This window comes from Eschrichtius robustus, chromosome 17 (assembly GCF_028021215.1).
Source record: "Eschrichtius robustus isolate mEscRob2 chromosome 17, mEscRob2.pri, whole genome shotgun sequence".
In the NCBI taxonomy this organism is placed as follows: Eukaryota; Metazoa; Chordata; class Mammalia; order Artiodactyla; family Eschrichtiidae; genus Eschrichtius; species Eschrichtius robustus.
The window spans coordinates 80,115,614-80,130,344 of record NC_090840.1 but is presented as its reverse complement, the minus strand read 5'-3'; the positions used below and the strand labels follow the sequence as shown (position 1 = coordinate 80,130,344).

The 14,731-nt window shown below is 37.0% G+C and overlaps 1 protein-coding gene across 1 annotated transcript in view; it reads right to left on the bottom strand.

The window, feature by feature from the left end:
- The window catches only part of KHDRBS3 (KH RNA binding domain containing, signal transduction associated 3), a 156,627-nt gene that overhangs the window by 96,333 nt on the left and 45,563 nt on the right, over positions 1-14,731 (bottom strand). The window contains exon 2 of the mRNA XM_068525548.1: positions 7,618-7,736. Within this exon, the coding sequence (XP_068381649.1) occupies positions 7,618-7,736 (119 nt within the window). The remainder of the gene's footprint in view (positions 1-7,617; positions 7,737-14,731) is intronic.

The window sequence follows — 14,731 nt, the reverse complement described above, 5'->3', positions numbered from 1 at the left end:
CAGTACAGCTGTGCAATTTTCAGGTGATCCAACTGGGAGGTCTTCATGGGGCCCAGAGCCAAAATAAGCAGTCCAATAATATTTAACACATCTAAGCCAGCAATATATTGCTAAGCACTAAAGTTGTTTTACCTTTTGGCTCAGCAATACACTTAAGAGAGCGATCCTCCATCACCTCTCAAAAATAAGCAGTGATGTAATAAAAGATTTACACAGAACAATATTCATCACAGACTTCAATTTCTTAATGTACTGCACTGTGACCAAAGTACATATAATGGTAGCATTTCTACTCTTTAAAATGTAATGAGGTTTTGGGGGACCTATATATAACCAAATTTTGTAATTACTCATTTGACTCAATACAATAGTAATAGTAATAACAATAACCTCCCCCCCAAAAAACGTGAGTAAATTCTTTCACAAGCCCCTTAATATACGCATTGCTGTTTCGAAGTCCACTTAACAACTTTAAGTTCAAGGGTTGCTTTCTGGGTCAATAATCAAGCATTTTAAAAGAGAAGAAGGGAAAAGTCACAGCATAAGATTTGAAATTCCTTCACAATGATTTTTGAACGCTACCATATTCACAAATACCAACTTAACTTTCTAATTCTCATGACATAGGGGCGCGTATCACAAGATCTCAAGGGCCCAGAGAAGACCTCTGAGAAAAGAACAAAAGTAGCCTCGAAGAGGCTCATCTCTACTTACAGCTGCACTTTCCTCCCGCTCCCACAGTAAGACACGGGTTGTCAAGGTCGGAGAGGGCTGGCCTGGAAGGGGACTTGTGCTCAGTGAAGCAATGGACTGCGGGCCAAGACATTTTCCTAAGGCTCTGTGTTCCAGAGTGGCCTTTCTGCTTCCCCAGAGGGTCCAAGATGTAATGAATACCAGGAGGGACACTGATCATGACTTGTCATAAATACATGTGTCTTTAAGTGATGATTTTTATTATCAGGCTTTCTCGACACCAACAGGTTTCAAAATCCCCCCTAGACAGCACTGTGGATTTCGGTAATGGCACGTAAGGACTAACAAACAAGTGCATTATCACTTTACTTCTACAGGTAAACTATCAACTGGACGCCAAAAATAAAAAGGATTTTCACATGAATCCTCTTGAAAAAACATTATTTGCCTCCAAAAATTAATTAGGAGTCACAGAAAAGGCAACTTTTAACATACCGATATGACTGTCAAATATTTACCATTCTAAAAAAAAAAAAAAAAATTTACCATTCTAGGAAAATTTTGATAGCCATGATGATTTCTATGGAATAGGCTTCCTTCCACCCAGTAGTAAATTCGTGGGTTTTTAATTGTCTGCAATTCACTACAGGGGAAAAATGCAAGCCAACTTTAAAAAGAAAGCTTCTCGAGCTTTAATTCAAACTCCAGAGGAAACATGTTTTATAAATACTTCGTTCTTCTCTCTCAAAGACTCTTAACCAAAGAACTTCTGTGAGACAGCAAATATATCAAATTTAAAATATGCACATAATAGGAAAATATTTAATGTAAGAACCCATATTGCCTAATATAAAGTTACTGAAAATAATATGTAAGCATTAGAATGCTTAGAGATTAGACAACAATTACCAAATTATGAAAATTAATAAATCTAATTTAAACCTATAGAATCTAACTCAGTACACTAAATCTTAAAAACCATAATCATAGAACACAGGTATCTCCTAAGTTAACAATCTCGGGCACTTTTTTTCCCCCAAAATGGGAATCTTTTTTTTTTTATCCTAATTCTAAAAGTGACACCAAGTTATTATTAAAACATTAAAGTACAGAAACATGTAAAGTAGAAAAGAGCACATGATCCTACCCTCCGGAAAATAACCGCTAGTAAGATTCAAGTTAGTTTTTCTTAAAATAAATGTTCAACTAGGGTTTTATCTGTCCTACATGTCGCTTTTCCTTCTTTTATTTAACAGTACAATAAAGACAATCTTACCATAGCAGTAGAGCATGTATGCATAATGATATATAGAGATATAATTCAATTTCATATGACAACTGACTTTTTAAAATGGTGCATGAGCCTTCTTTTACCCTAGCATGACTTTACATGTGGCATTCCATTTCCTGAAATAGTTTCCAATAATTAAACACCTGGAGAAACCCACCTCATACTCCAAAGCAGCTCAAAGGTCACTTCCTGTTCTAACCTCACAGCCCCCCTTGGCCAACCCTACCTTATATAAGTAAAGTGATAAGGGATCAGCCCCCATTCACTGCTCCTTTATCACTTTATTTATAAATCCTCAATAAAAACCTGCACATCTTATTGAAATTAACCTGCTTAGCCAAGTACAATGGCTGGTAGTTTCTCAAATGCCCTCTACCCTGTATCCCCCTGTCATGGCCACCCCTCCATCTCACCCTGTCTTACTTCTGACCCCTACCCAGCCAGCTCCTTCAGAGCCTTAGGGAAGATTTCTCTGACACTGTCAGCGTGATCCTCTGTCTTTCTAGAGCACCCCAACATTGAACTTCTCACACTGTATTATACGAAATTAAGTTATTCATCTGTATTCCCCACAAAACGGAGAGCTTCTTGTGACAAAAGAACATGCCTTAATCAGTTTTGTTTTCCAGGCACAATTCCTGGCTCAGAGAAGACCCTCAATAAATGTTAGTATATGAATGGATAGATGGGATCAATGATGAACGAAACAGTGAATTAAAAAAAAAAAATCAATGTAAAATCTAAACCACAAGGCATTTAAGGTCCTCACAGACAGGGTGCCTTGTTGCAATGTTGATTTGACACTTAGGTTAACTCTGTTACATCGAGTCACTGCCCAGAACCAAGGGTTAGGGTTTACCCACAGGGAAACTTTGGAGGACAATTTCTATAGCTTAAAGTCTTTTAAAAAAACAATCATGAAACACTGTTTATTTGCGTTTCACACTTTACAAGCTCGCGCGTACGCTCAAGAGAGCAAATATATTTTGGGTTTGAATACTTAGAGAGTCATGTTCAGTGTTTTACCATTGAAAGAGTGCTGAAATGGTTCATTAAGAGAAATTACTCAATTAATGGAAATCATTTTATTAGTTGGAGTTTCACAAACAGTGCTTCTCTCTTGCCCCAGAAGCTGAAAGCGTACAACAGCCTCAATTCCACACCAAGCTGCCTCTGCCCATTGCTATTCCAGAGGGGCAAGTACTGCCAGCTTCCTCCATCTCAGCCTATTAACAGACACCAGCATGAAAGCTTTTTCTTAGAACTGATGCGAGTCCTATGTTAGCCTTGACACAAGGCTGGCTTGAAACTCAAATGCTCCATTTGCTAAGCAGAAATATCCTTTTCAGCATTCGGAAAGCAGATTTCTAAGCAGCCTACTTCAGACGTTATAAGGACTTGACATGGACTCCACTCTCTGTGAGACACAGAAATTATAATTCGTCTTCCCCTACTCTCATCAAAGCTGACACTGAAAAACAACATTTGAGGTTTTATTTCATATACTTAACTCGTACACAACAGAGTATTAACTTCAGATTAATCATCTACCAGACTATGAACTCTTTAAAGTTGGGGATGGTGTCTGTGCATCTTTCTACCTACTGCATATTGAGCATATAGAGCATATCAAGCCTGGTGAATCAATTTATGAAAGTCTCCATAATCCATGCTGTGTTTAGTAATTAGTATGTCTATAACATGTTCATAACAGTTTTCTGTTTACTAAAATGTATTATATATCTTCAGTTTTGAAAGTATGGCTGAGTAAGTTCCTAACAGGATGACTGTCTCTAGGTAAACAACTACAAACTCTCAAAACGCTGAACAAAATACAAAAAGCAACCATCTAAAGCCTCCGCAGAATGCTCAAAAACAAGGAGGTTCTACAAGGGAGTCAAGACTTGGAAGAAGGGAATGGCTGGGTGAATTCACTGATTGTAGAGCTTTTATTAGCTGCATAGCAGAGTTTGAGGCAACCATAGTGCTGAAATGTGTGGGAGGAATACTGGAAATGAGAGTTAGACCTCAGGAGCCCCAAATTTTGTGTATAAAATCTGTCAATCGTGTATGCCAAAAATAAATGCAAAAGTCAAACTGAGAAGTAAACTGAGATCTGCACTCCTATCCGACAGAGTCTGTGTCTGAATCCAAAAATAACAACACCCCTCAAAGAAACATAACAGAATCCAATTTCCACAATATAACACTCATAATGTCCAGTATACAATCCAAAATTACTCAACATATAAAAAATAGGAAAAATATGACATTATCAAGATAAAAGAGTATCAATTCACATCAAATGACTAAGATTTTAGAATTAGAGACTTTAAAGCACCTATTTTAACTGTGCTCAATTACACAATATAACACCTGCAATAAATGGAAAATCCCAGCAAAGAAAAAAACATGTTTCCAAATACATATATTTATATATGAATCACATATAAATTCTGAAACAGATAAGTACAATACCTGATATAAAAATTTTATCTGATAGGCTTACCAAAAAAATAAAGATAACATAGGAAAGAGTCAATGAGTTTAAGATACAGCAACAGGAATGATCCAAACTGAAGAAGAGGGGGAAAAAACTAACAACAAAAGTGAACAGAGTCACAGGAATCTTTTCGAGAATATCAACAGGTTGAAAGTACCTGTAATTAGAGTCTCAAAGGGCGGGGAGTGAAAGGATCAGAAAAAGTATTTAAAGAAGCAATACCTGAAATATTATGATGAAATGGACAAATCCTTTGAAAAACACAAAACAATTTTCACAGAAGATGAAACAGAAAATCTGATTAGTGCCTTGTCAATTAAAGACACTGAAGAACTTACATTTGATTCATATATAAATATATGTATTTGAAAAGAGTTTTTCACCACCAAACTCCAGGCCCCAGATAGCTTCACTAGTGAATTCTATCTAATAATAAAGAAAACAACAGCACCAAACTGACATACATTCTTTGGGGGGTGGGGGGGAGGGGAGGGAAAGAACATTTCTATATGTGTGTGTGTGTGTGTGTGTGTGTGTATAAATTATAGGCCGCTATCACTCATGAATACAGATGCATTTGAATCCAACAATGTATAAAAAGGATAATACATCATTAAGTAGGGTTTAACGTAAGAATGCAAAACTGGTTTAATTTAGCCAAATCAATCAACAAAATTCACTATATTAACAGTATAAAGGAGAAACATCCTGTGTTCATTTCAATAGATGCAGAAAAGGTATTCAACAAAATTCATCACCCAGTCAGGATCAAATCTCTCAGCAAAACTAAAATAGAAGAAAACTTCCTCTACCAGATACAGGTCATCTACAAAAAAACCTCACAGCTGTTACCATGCTTAATGGTAAAATACTGAATGTTTTCCACATTGCCTGAGAACAAGAGAAAACTGCCTAACATCACCACTTGTATTCAAGCATTATACTAGAGATCCTAACCAATACAATAATAAGATAATAAAAAGCATAAAAATTGGGAAGAAAGAAGTAAACTGTTTATGCAGATGATATGATTATGTACATAGCATTTCTAAGGAATCTATAAAACAACTTGCTAGAACAAGTGAATTTATTAGCAAGGTAGCAGAATACAAGGTTTATACTAGAGGCAAAAAAATTGGAAAATAAGATTTCAAAATATTTTACAAGAGTGTTCAAGAAACATGAAACACTTAGGAATAAGTTCAACAAAAGACAAGACCTTTACCCTAAAAAGTACAAAACACTACTGATAGAAATTAAAAATCTAAATGGAAAGATATATCATGTTCAAGGAAGGGAAGACTTAATATTGTTAAGGTGTCAGAACTCCCTAAACTGATCAACAGATTCAATGCAACTGCAATCATAATCCTAGCAGAATGTTTTGTGAAAATAAACCAATAAATTTATATAGAATTGCAAAGGATCTATATGCAAGCAATCCTGAAAAAGGGCAAAGTTGAAGGGACTACATTACCTAACTTCACGTCTTACTATAAAAAGCAACAGTAATGAAGATGGTATGGTACTGGCATAATGATCCATAAATAGATCAATGAAGCAAAACAGAAAGTACAGAAATAGACCCTCACTTAACATAGTCATCCAATTTCCAACAAAGATGCCAACACAATCCGTGGGAGGAAAATATCTTTCAACAAATGGTACTGAAAAAACTGGATATCCATATGAAGAAAAAATGAATTTTGACTGTCTTTCTCACACCGTAACAAAAACTAATTTGAGATGTATCATAGACGTAAAATTAAAAGCTATAATGATAAAGCTTTTAGAGGAAACACAGGAGACTGTCTTTATAACTTATAAAGGACTCTAACATTTCCTTGAGGTTGGCAAAGATTTCTTAGTTGACAGAAGGTAAAATCATAAAGGAAAAACTTGATACATTAGACGTCATCAAAATTTAAAACTTCTGCTTATCACAAAACTCTGTTAAGAAAATAATAGGCAAGCCACAGACTGAGTCAAATATTCACAAAACGTATATCCAACAAAAGATCTGTAGCCAGGATATATAAAAAAAGCTCCTACAACTCAATGATAAGAAGACATACAGCCCACTCAGGGAGCGGCAAAAGATCTAAAAAGAGACTTCAAAATTGAAGATATATAAATGGTCAATAAGTGCATGAAAAAGTACACAAAATCACTAATCTACAGGGAAATGCAAATTAACACCACAAGAAAATACCAATACCCTATTAGAATGGCTGCAATTAAAGAGACTGACAACATCAAATATGGATTTAGATACGGAGCAACCACAACTTTGCATGCACTGTTCTAGAAATGTCACAAATACAACCACTTTGGGAAAAAAATTATGGCAATTTATTATAAAACTAAATACACAGCAATTTAAACCCTAAGTATTTACTAAAAATAAATGAAAACGTATGGTCACTAAATGTACGAAAAGGTTCCCAGCAATTTAATTATAATAACCCCAAACTGAAAACTGCCCAGGCAAATGGATAAATACATTGTGGTATTTTCAGGTACTGGATTATTGTTCTGCAATCAAAAGAAATTAGCTACTAATATATACAACAGTATGCATAAATGATGTACATGGACACTCAGAAGAAAGAAAAAAGAAAAGCAGAGTAAAAAGAAGATCAATTTAGGCCAAATCTGAGATGATCAAGATTTTAGAATTAGACTTTAAAGCACCTATTGTAACTGTGCCAAATGTCATAAAATAACACTTGCAGTGAATAAAAAACTTTTTTCTAGAATAATTAGGGAATATTTTAAGCATTTATGTGCCAAACCCTATGCCAAGCATTTAACATGGATAATCTTATTTCTTATCAATCCAACCTTACCTTACAAATGAAGAAACTACAGCAGGAAGAAGTTGAACAGGCTGTCCAAAGTCCAAAATATAACTCAGAAGAATAAATTTTAGGGCTCCGCAACTCACACCAAAGTCAAACAGAAAGGACAGAATCACCAAATAAGGTTTCACCTGATTGTAAAAGTATGTGTGTTGGGGCGTCGTGCTAAGGGAGAACACCTCAAGAACACACCAAACAGAATGTAAACTGAGCATGCGCTCCCTTGTGATAAGGTCTGACACACCTGCAGTGCAGGCTCACGGTCTTACCTTAGGGAACTGTTTTACAGGAATCAACACTTTCTGTCCCAGCTTCATGTTCTTATTAATCACCACATCAATGTACTTTTCTTCGTCCTTGCCTTCTCCTTTGTGAAACTTTTCTATTTCTGTGGAAGAAAAACAGATAACTGTGAAGTGTCTGACTTAGAATTCCAGAGGCTGGGGGTTCTCCTTAGCTCTATGGTGGCAAGAAACCAAATACAGAATATGGACTTCAGATGGCTACAGTTTTTTCCAAGTAATGACATATGTCCCATTGTATCGATGATTCTCCACCAGTACAGCGGGAAAACGCACATACCAGGGCGCTACAATGTGAAATCTCAATCGCCCAAGCTAATGGAAGGGAACAAACACAAACATAAAAATAGATTCTTTGGGGCCTTTTGGAATCCTAGGAAAAGGCTGATCAAATGGCAAAGAAAAGCCAGAAACTATTCTCAGTTCACCGTTACCAAGCACTGACATCCCTATTTATCAAACCCCGCCTGGCTCTCCAAGGCGTTTCCCATCAAGAATGGGTTCTCTAAGATGGCATTAAAAGCCCTAGACAACCTTCTGTCAGTTGACCTCCCCAACAAATCCTCCCTCCTCACAAGTGACAAGCCCAATTATAAGCTCATGGCTTTGTTAATGCTCTTTTCTCTTCTTGTGATGTCATTCTGATGATTTCAATTTCACACATCTCCTTCGAGATTCAACCACATTAAATACTACTTTTTATGTGTTACCGTCCCTTTCCTCGACTGGGCAGCAGCAGCAGTGGGAAAATCAGTCCCTCCCACCACGATACTCACAAAGCACTTCATGCACAATTCTACTATCATTTCTAGCTTAGCTCTGCAGCTTCCGACCAAAGCTTCTAAAAATAAAGATAATTACTAAGTCTCCAAATGAGCTGATCATTTTGTTTGCTTTCTTGTATTATCCTAAGTTTTGATCCTGTAAAACTGATCATTCTGTATAGAATCTGCACGGGAACAATATACACTGAAACAGAAGTATGTGAAATGTAAACATTTACATAGATAATTCTTATTATTGTTGCGGGAAAAAATTCTTCAAGGGTACTTTTAATTTTGACATTTTTCTATAAAAATAAAATATACATATGGTGAAAAGTTAAAACAGTATCATAGAATATAAAAGTAAAAGAAAGTTTCTCCTATACCCACACTGCAGAGGTAATAATACAGAATGTTATATACTCTTTCAGAAGTTTTCCATGAATAAATTAGCACACGGGCATGCACATATACAATGTGTTTGAAAATTGTAGAACTAATGGTGGATATGAGCTAAATTAGCTTTGTTTTCCTCAGTAAAAAGCAATAAGTCACATGTCGCCTGCTCCACTGACTTCAGCTTTAATGAGTAGAAGAAAATAAATTCTACATTTTATTTTTATTTATCCATTTATGCTATAATTGGGAATACCTTTAGCGAGTTAGAAGACAACAAAATTAGGTACACTGAAACTTCCTAGAAAAAAGAATTTTTAATGTTACGTATACATTTGTCAAAACAGATTTAACTACCTATTTTCTTTTAAAATAACAAAGCATTTTTATAATTTTGAGAACTTAGATGCATAATTTAATATTTAATTCCCTAATCGGCATTCAAAATGTTATTCCTTGCATCAGTGACGTTTAACATTTGAAGTAACATGTTAAGTCATAAAGGTAAGATTAAAAAATTAGAAAAAATTATATATTTTACCATATATTAAAGTTTGAGATATGCCTATGATTTTAAAGAGGAAAGTAAAATTTAAAAGAAAAAATATATAAAATACCTAATTTCCTCTCCAGTCAACTTTGCAAATCTTATATTGCTAAAATACCTAGTTGTTACATTAAGTAAGCTTTGAAATATGTTGAAATATAATATTTCACTGTTTAAGATTTATTTAAGAAAAAAGTTTAAAGCCTGATGTCATGTTAAAGCATGTAGGTTTGCATGTACTGGACCTAACACACCACACAGCAATGGAAAGAGCCCCATCCCTGTCACTGGCATCAAACAGATCTGGTTTTCAGCACAGCTCAGGCCCCTGTGACCTCCTGTGATAACATTCAAAACTGCTCAAAACTTCTGTTTTTTTAGGCGTTGTTCAATCAACAATTGTGCATTTTCTTCTTGATTGAAGACAATAAGTAGGTTGATGTTTTTATGAAGTCCAGTAAAGTAAAATGCAAAATAACAGGAAGTGCACAAGATGATTTAATGAAATCTTGAAACTGTCCCTGACTGGGAGTTTCATATTCTAAAACTCAGGCTACTACCTCTCCGGTCTTCCTTAGGGAAGGGAGGGCACTGGACACCTACCAAGGTGGATTTAACCTTTTAGTAAATTGGAGCATATGAAGGCCAACCATAGAAAATCCAGCCAGATGTTCAAGGTGGAACACATAGGGGATTTGACTTTCACTAATCCCTAGATTACATTTGTTACATACAGTTTAAGGTACCAATGCCATCTCTCCCAGCACAGAAATAATAAGCAAATGTGTGATTAGGTTTTAGATGATGGAGGGGATTAAAATGCTGTTTTCAAACCATGGACACCAAATTTCTGTCAACCTGGAAATCTGGTGTCAGTTATGTCTTTTTTGGCTTTTGTTTTTCCATTTCTTTTTGTTTCTGTCTTGGTCCCGTACAGAGCCTCCCTAAGCAATGGCCACTTACATTATAGCCTACCAAATATACTAAAATCCACTAATCCTCTAAAACACAGCAAAATAATCTTTGAATTTAAATAAGTTAAATTTCCAATATAAAAAAATTTAGTAAATTTTCATTAAAACTGCTTAAATTCTCTCACAGAATCAAGCACATCTAAACTGACATTTTCCTTTGTCCCAGCAACTCCATTTCTACAAATTTACCCTACAAATATACTTGGATAGATTATAAAATATTATATACAAAGTTATCCATTTAAAGCACTGTCTTTAATAGCAAAACACTGGAAATCATCTAAATGTCTATAAGTAAGAACCTGGTTACTAAGCTAGGGCACAGCCATACAACGAAATCACATACAGCTACTTTACAACATCAGGAAACTCTTTATGTTCTGATAGGAAAAGGTCTCCACCAAATAACTGTTTAGTACACGTACGCACATACACAGTGTAAAACAGTGTAAGAATATATGTTCATATTCACTTGTATATGCACAGAAAATAGCTCACTTCTTCTATATAAGAAATGAGTAACAGTGATTAATTGTCAAGGGGGAAATGCAGTGGATAAGAAACAGGAATAGGAGACTTTCGCGGTATCTCTCTTTTACACTGTTCTCAAATTTTGAATTATGTGAATATTTTACTCTTCAAATTTTAAATCTTTAAACACTTTGGCAGAATTTTTTTTTTAATATTGAAACAGAATAAAATAAGAATGTATACAGAGATTGCCATGTTTATATTTTGCGTCTTGGCTGAAAATCCAGAGCTTGACTCTCTCGTGATCATTCATTTAAATTCTTCATTAAAATATTCTTTCACTGAAACTGTGATGAGGAATTTACCTGGACTGCCTATCCCACTTGAAGCAACAGGTGTGTTTCTGGAAACTACATGCACAATATTTTATTTTGACAATCCAATAATACTTCCAATGCAATGGGGTTCACATAGTGAGGGAGAGAGGAACAGGTATCTATCCAAAAAACAATGACTGCGGTCTGATACATTGGAGAAACTGTACTGGGTGCTGGGAAGAAAATACACAGAATCTGTGGCATGTAAACAGACGAATTTAATATAACGTACACAGTGTTGCAGAAAAGGGACTAACAGCTTTGGAACCTGGAAAATTATTCAAAAAGCTAGCAAATGCGTGCTAAGTTCTTAAAGGATGAGGAACAGAGTTTGCCGGGCAAAGAGCCGATGAGTTCTTCAGTGAAGTAAAGTAGCCCTGGGTAACACCAGTTCACATTCCCTCATCTGACCAGTTAGACTGTACAGTTGATACATGGAGTTTTACTTTTTTTTTCCCCCCTTTTCTCCTTTAACAGTACAAAATAGAATAAATCACACAAGTAATCATGACGAGCTCCTGCCACTGCAGAGCCAGTCAGTGAACAAGCTGAGACATGGACTCCATTTCCTCACCCCACATCCTGGGTTCCTGCAGAAAGAACCAGGGTGAGAAGTGGGGGTAGTTCTCTGCGGCCAACACAGAGGAGAAATGAGGACAAAAGCGTGAAAAGGCAGGCCAGGTTCTTAATGTCAACACTGATATACTAAGGGTTCAGTAACAACAGGGAGATACTGAAAGCTGTCAGCTAAGGAGTGACGTGATGAGCGCCTTCCTCAAGGAAAGGGGGGCCTGAGCAGAAATGGGAAGCACGGAATGTGGAGAGAGAGCACAGAGGACATCACAGCTGGATGATGCGACAATCTGTCCCATGAACAACCCATGAGGGATGGAACTAGAGGGCTTATTTCTATTTGGACAGAAAGCCATCAGAGAGGCAAACCCTTCGTACTCAGAGGAGGCATCAAGCCCACAGGACATCCGGCTAGAGCAAACACACAGGCGTGCCCTACACGCCTCTCCCCTCCCTTGCCCTCTACCCCTAGTGCCCAGCTTTTCACGGCTTCTAAAGCACCAGCTCACCGAGGTTCAGGCTTCTGCGCTTGCTCCCCAAGACTGGAACACTTCTGGGGACTTTCCCCCGAATAACAGCCTTCTCTTTGGTGCCTCTGCCTAAATTCCACTTCCTAGAAAGACTGTCTTTGAATTCCCAGACTAGTTACCCAAAACAACGCAGCATTCTAGCATGATACTCACCACAGGTGTTAACTTCCTACTAAATGTCCGTCTTCTCCAACAGACTGTCAGTCCCCTCCCCACCCTTAACTCCTTTCGTGGTCTTAACAAAGCTGGGAAGCAGGAAGGGGCAAGGAAAGGAAAAGAGAGACTGTATGGAGAGGGCAGCCTGGCAGGGGTTGCAACTTCCCCAGAGGAAGCAGCCAGCCTGTGCTAACCTAACCGGGAGGAAGTCAAAGAGAACACACACTGGGATCTCACTTCCTCCTGCAGACCTGCTGCTGGTGGCTCCACGGGGGAGGGGCAACCCAAGCAGAAGCCAGAGGGTGACAGTGTCTGCGGATGCAGTCCTCAGGCACCCACATCAGCCCCGGGCACAGAGCGGAGGAGGGGGAAAGAGGACCTGGTGAGGCAGAAAGCAGCAATCCAGCCCCACAGCTTTGGTAACTAAGGAAGCTTCAGTGTCTGATGCCTCCTATACATACAAAACTTTCCTTTTGCGCTTACACCACATATACTATTACGCAGCAAAATACTGAAAAGTAACGAAAATCATTTTAGAGATCACTTATTACGACAGTACGAAGTAAATAATAATTATTATGACTTTGTTGACAATGATTCACCAGGTTAAGGGCTGCATGTTTGACTTAAGGTCCCTCTTTATTCTAATGAACTTATGATCTATCACCTTCATTTTACAGAATAAGACCCCGCGGATTCAAATGGGTTCGAAGCTTGCCAAAGGTTAGACAGTTCCTAAGTACCAAGGCAGGATTCACACTAAGATTCAGCTAACGTTAAAGCCTGTTTCATTAGCTGTTTAAAAGCTATGTAATAAAAATTCACGAAAGGTTCAGAGAAGTATAAATAATACAAATCAGCCTGCACAATTAAGTACTAGGGCAGACAGTAATATGGTCAAAAGCCGCCCCCCGCCCTTTCTCAAGGACCTTAACTATGTGTGAACTTACTAAAGGACAGGGGTTAGCCTGGATCTATAATGAAACAAGAAGTCCACATAAGCAGAATGATAATACCTACATGCTCAACATTCAGAGAGCTATTTCAAAATAATACAAGAGCCTAGTTGGAGGATTTAAAATGATCTTAAAATATATATAGTGTTCACAGCCATTGTAAATTCTGTTTGACAGATTACTAAAATGTTACTGTGCCTTCTGGTCAGAAAAGATATTCCTTAACCTGCAACATGACAAATGTTTTCATAAAGGAATTATTTTATTTAAGCAATCCAAACCTAACAGAACACCTCTTAGATTCAAACCAGAGTTGAGTGCACTAAAATCTGCCCAGACTAGACTGATTCACACAGCTCATGATCTTGCAAATAATCTTCCATTAACAGAAATAAATGGCACAGCAGAATAGAGATGTATATCACTATCTAATAAGAATAAGCTTATCATAAAATACACAAAAATATACCATCCAGGGAGCAAAAAACAGTCAATACTTTAAATATTAAAATGCTTGGAAGTAAACCTCTTTTTATGAAGACAGTGCTAATAGTTGTATGCAAAGTATCCTTAAATATATACACAACGCATAAGATTAAAACATACACACAAGGAAATGACAGTCAAATTCCTCCAGGGAGGAAGAAAGATTGATAAGGAGGGAGGGAGGAAGGAATTACAGCTGACCCTCGAACAAGGAGGGGGTCGAGGGCGCTGATCCTCCCCACAGTCCAAACTCAGTATATAACTTATACTTGGCCCTCCGTATCCACAGTTCCTCTGTATCCACGGTTCCGCACCTGCGGAGAAAACCATTATTTTCTATTTTCAAAAAATCTGCGTAAAAGTGGACCTGCACAGTCCAAACCCATGTTGTTCAACAGTCAACTGTAATTCTACCCATCATGGCTAATTAACAAAAATATAACAATAATACTGGCAGCTGGAATTTATTTACTAACTATTGTCCAGGTATTTAATCCTTGTAACCATGCAGCAGAGTAGATGTAATCTTCATTTTACAGAAAGGAAACAGCTGCTTACAGAATCCAGTGATTCAGCTAAGATCCCAGAGCAGACCCGGATCTAGGATTCCAACCCCAGTGTATCTGATTCCTAAAGCCATGCTCCCTCCCCTCCAGTTTCTTAGTATCACTGTAGTAAAGGGATCTTGATTTTGAGTGAGAAAAAATTCTTTGGATTATTACTTAGTTTTGGGGGAAACTAACCAAGTTATTACAAGTATCAAAAGAAATGATGTTTATCAAAGTGCTTTGAAAACTATAACACATAATGCAAATCCAGTTATTCTTATTTACTTAATACAAAGCCTAAAT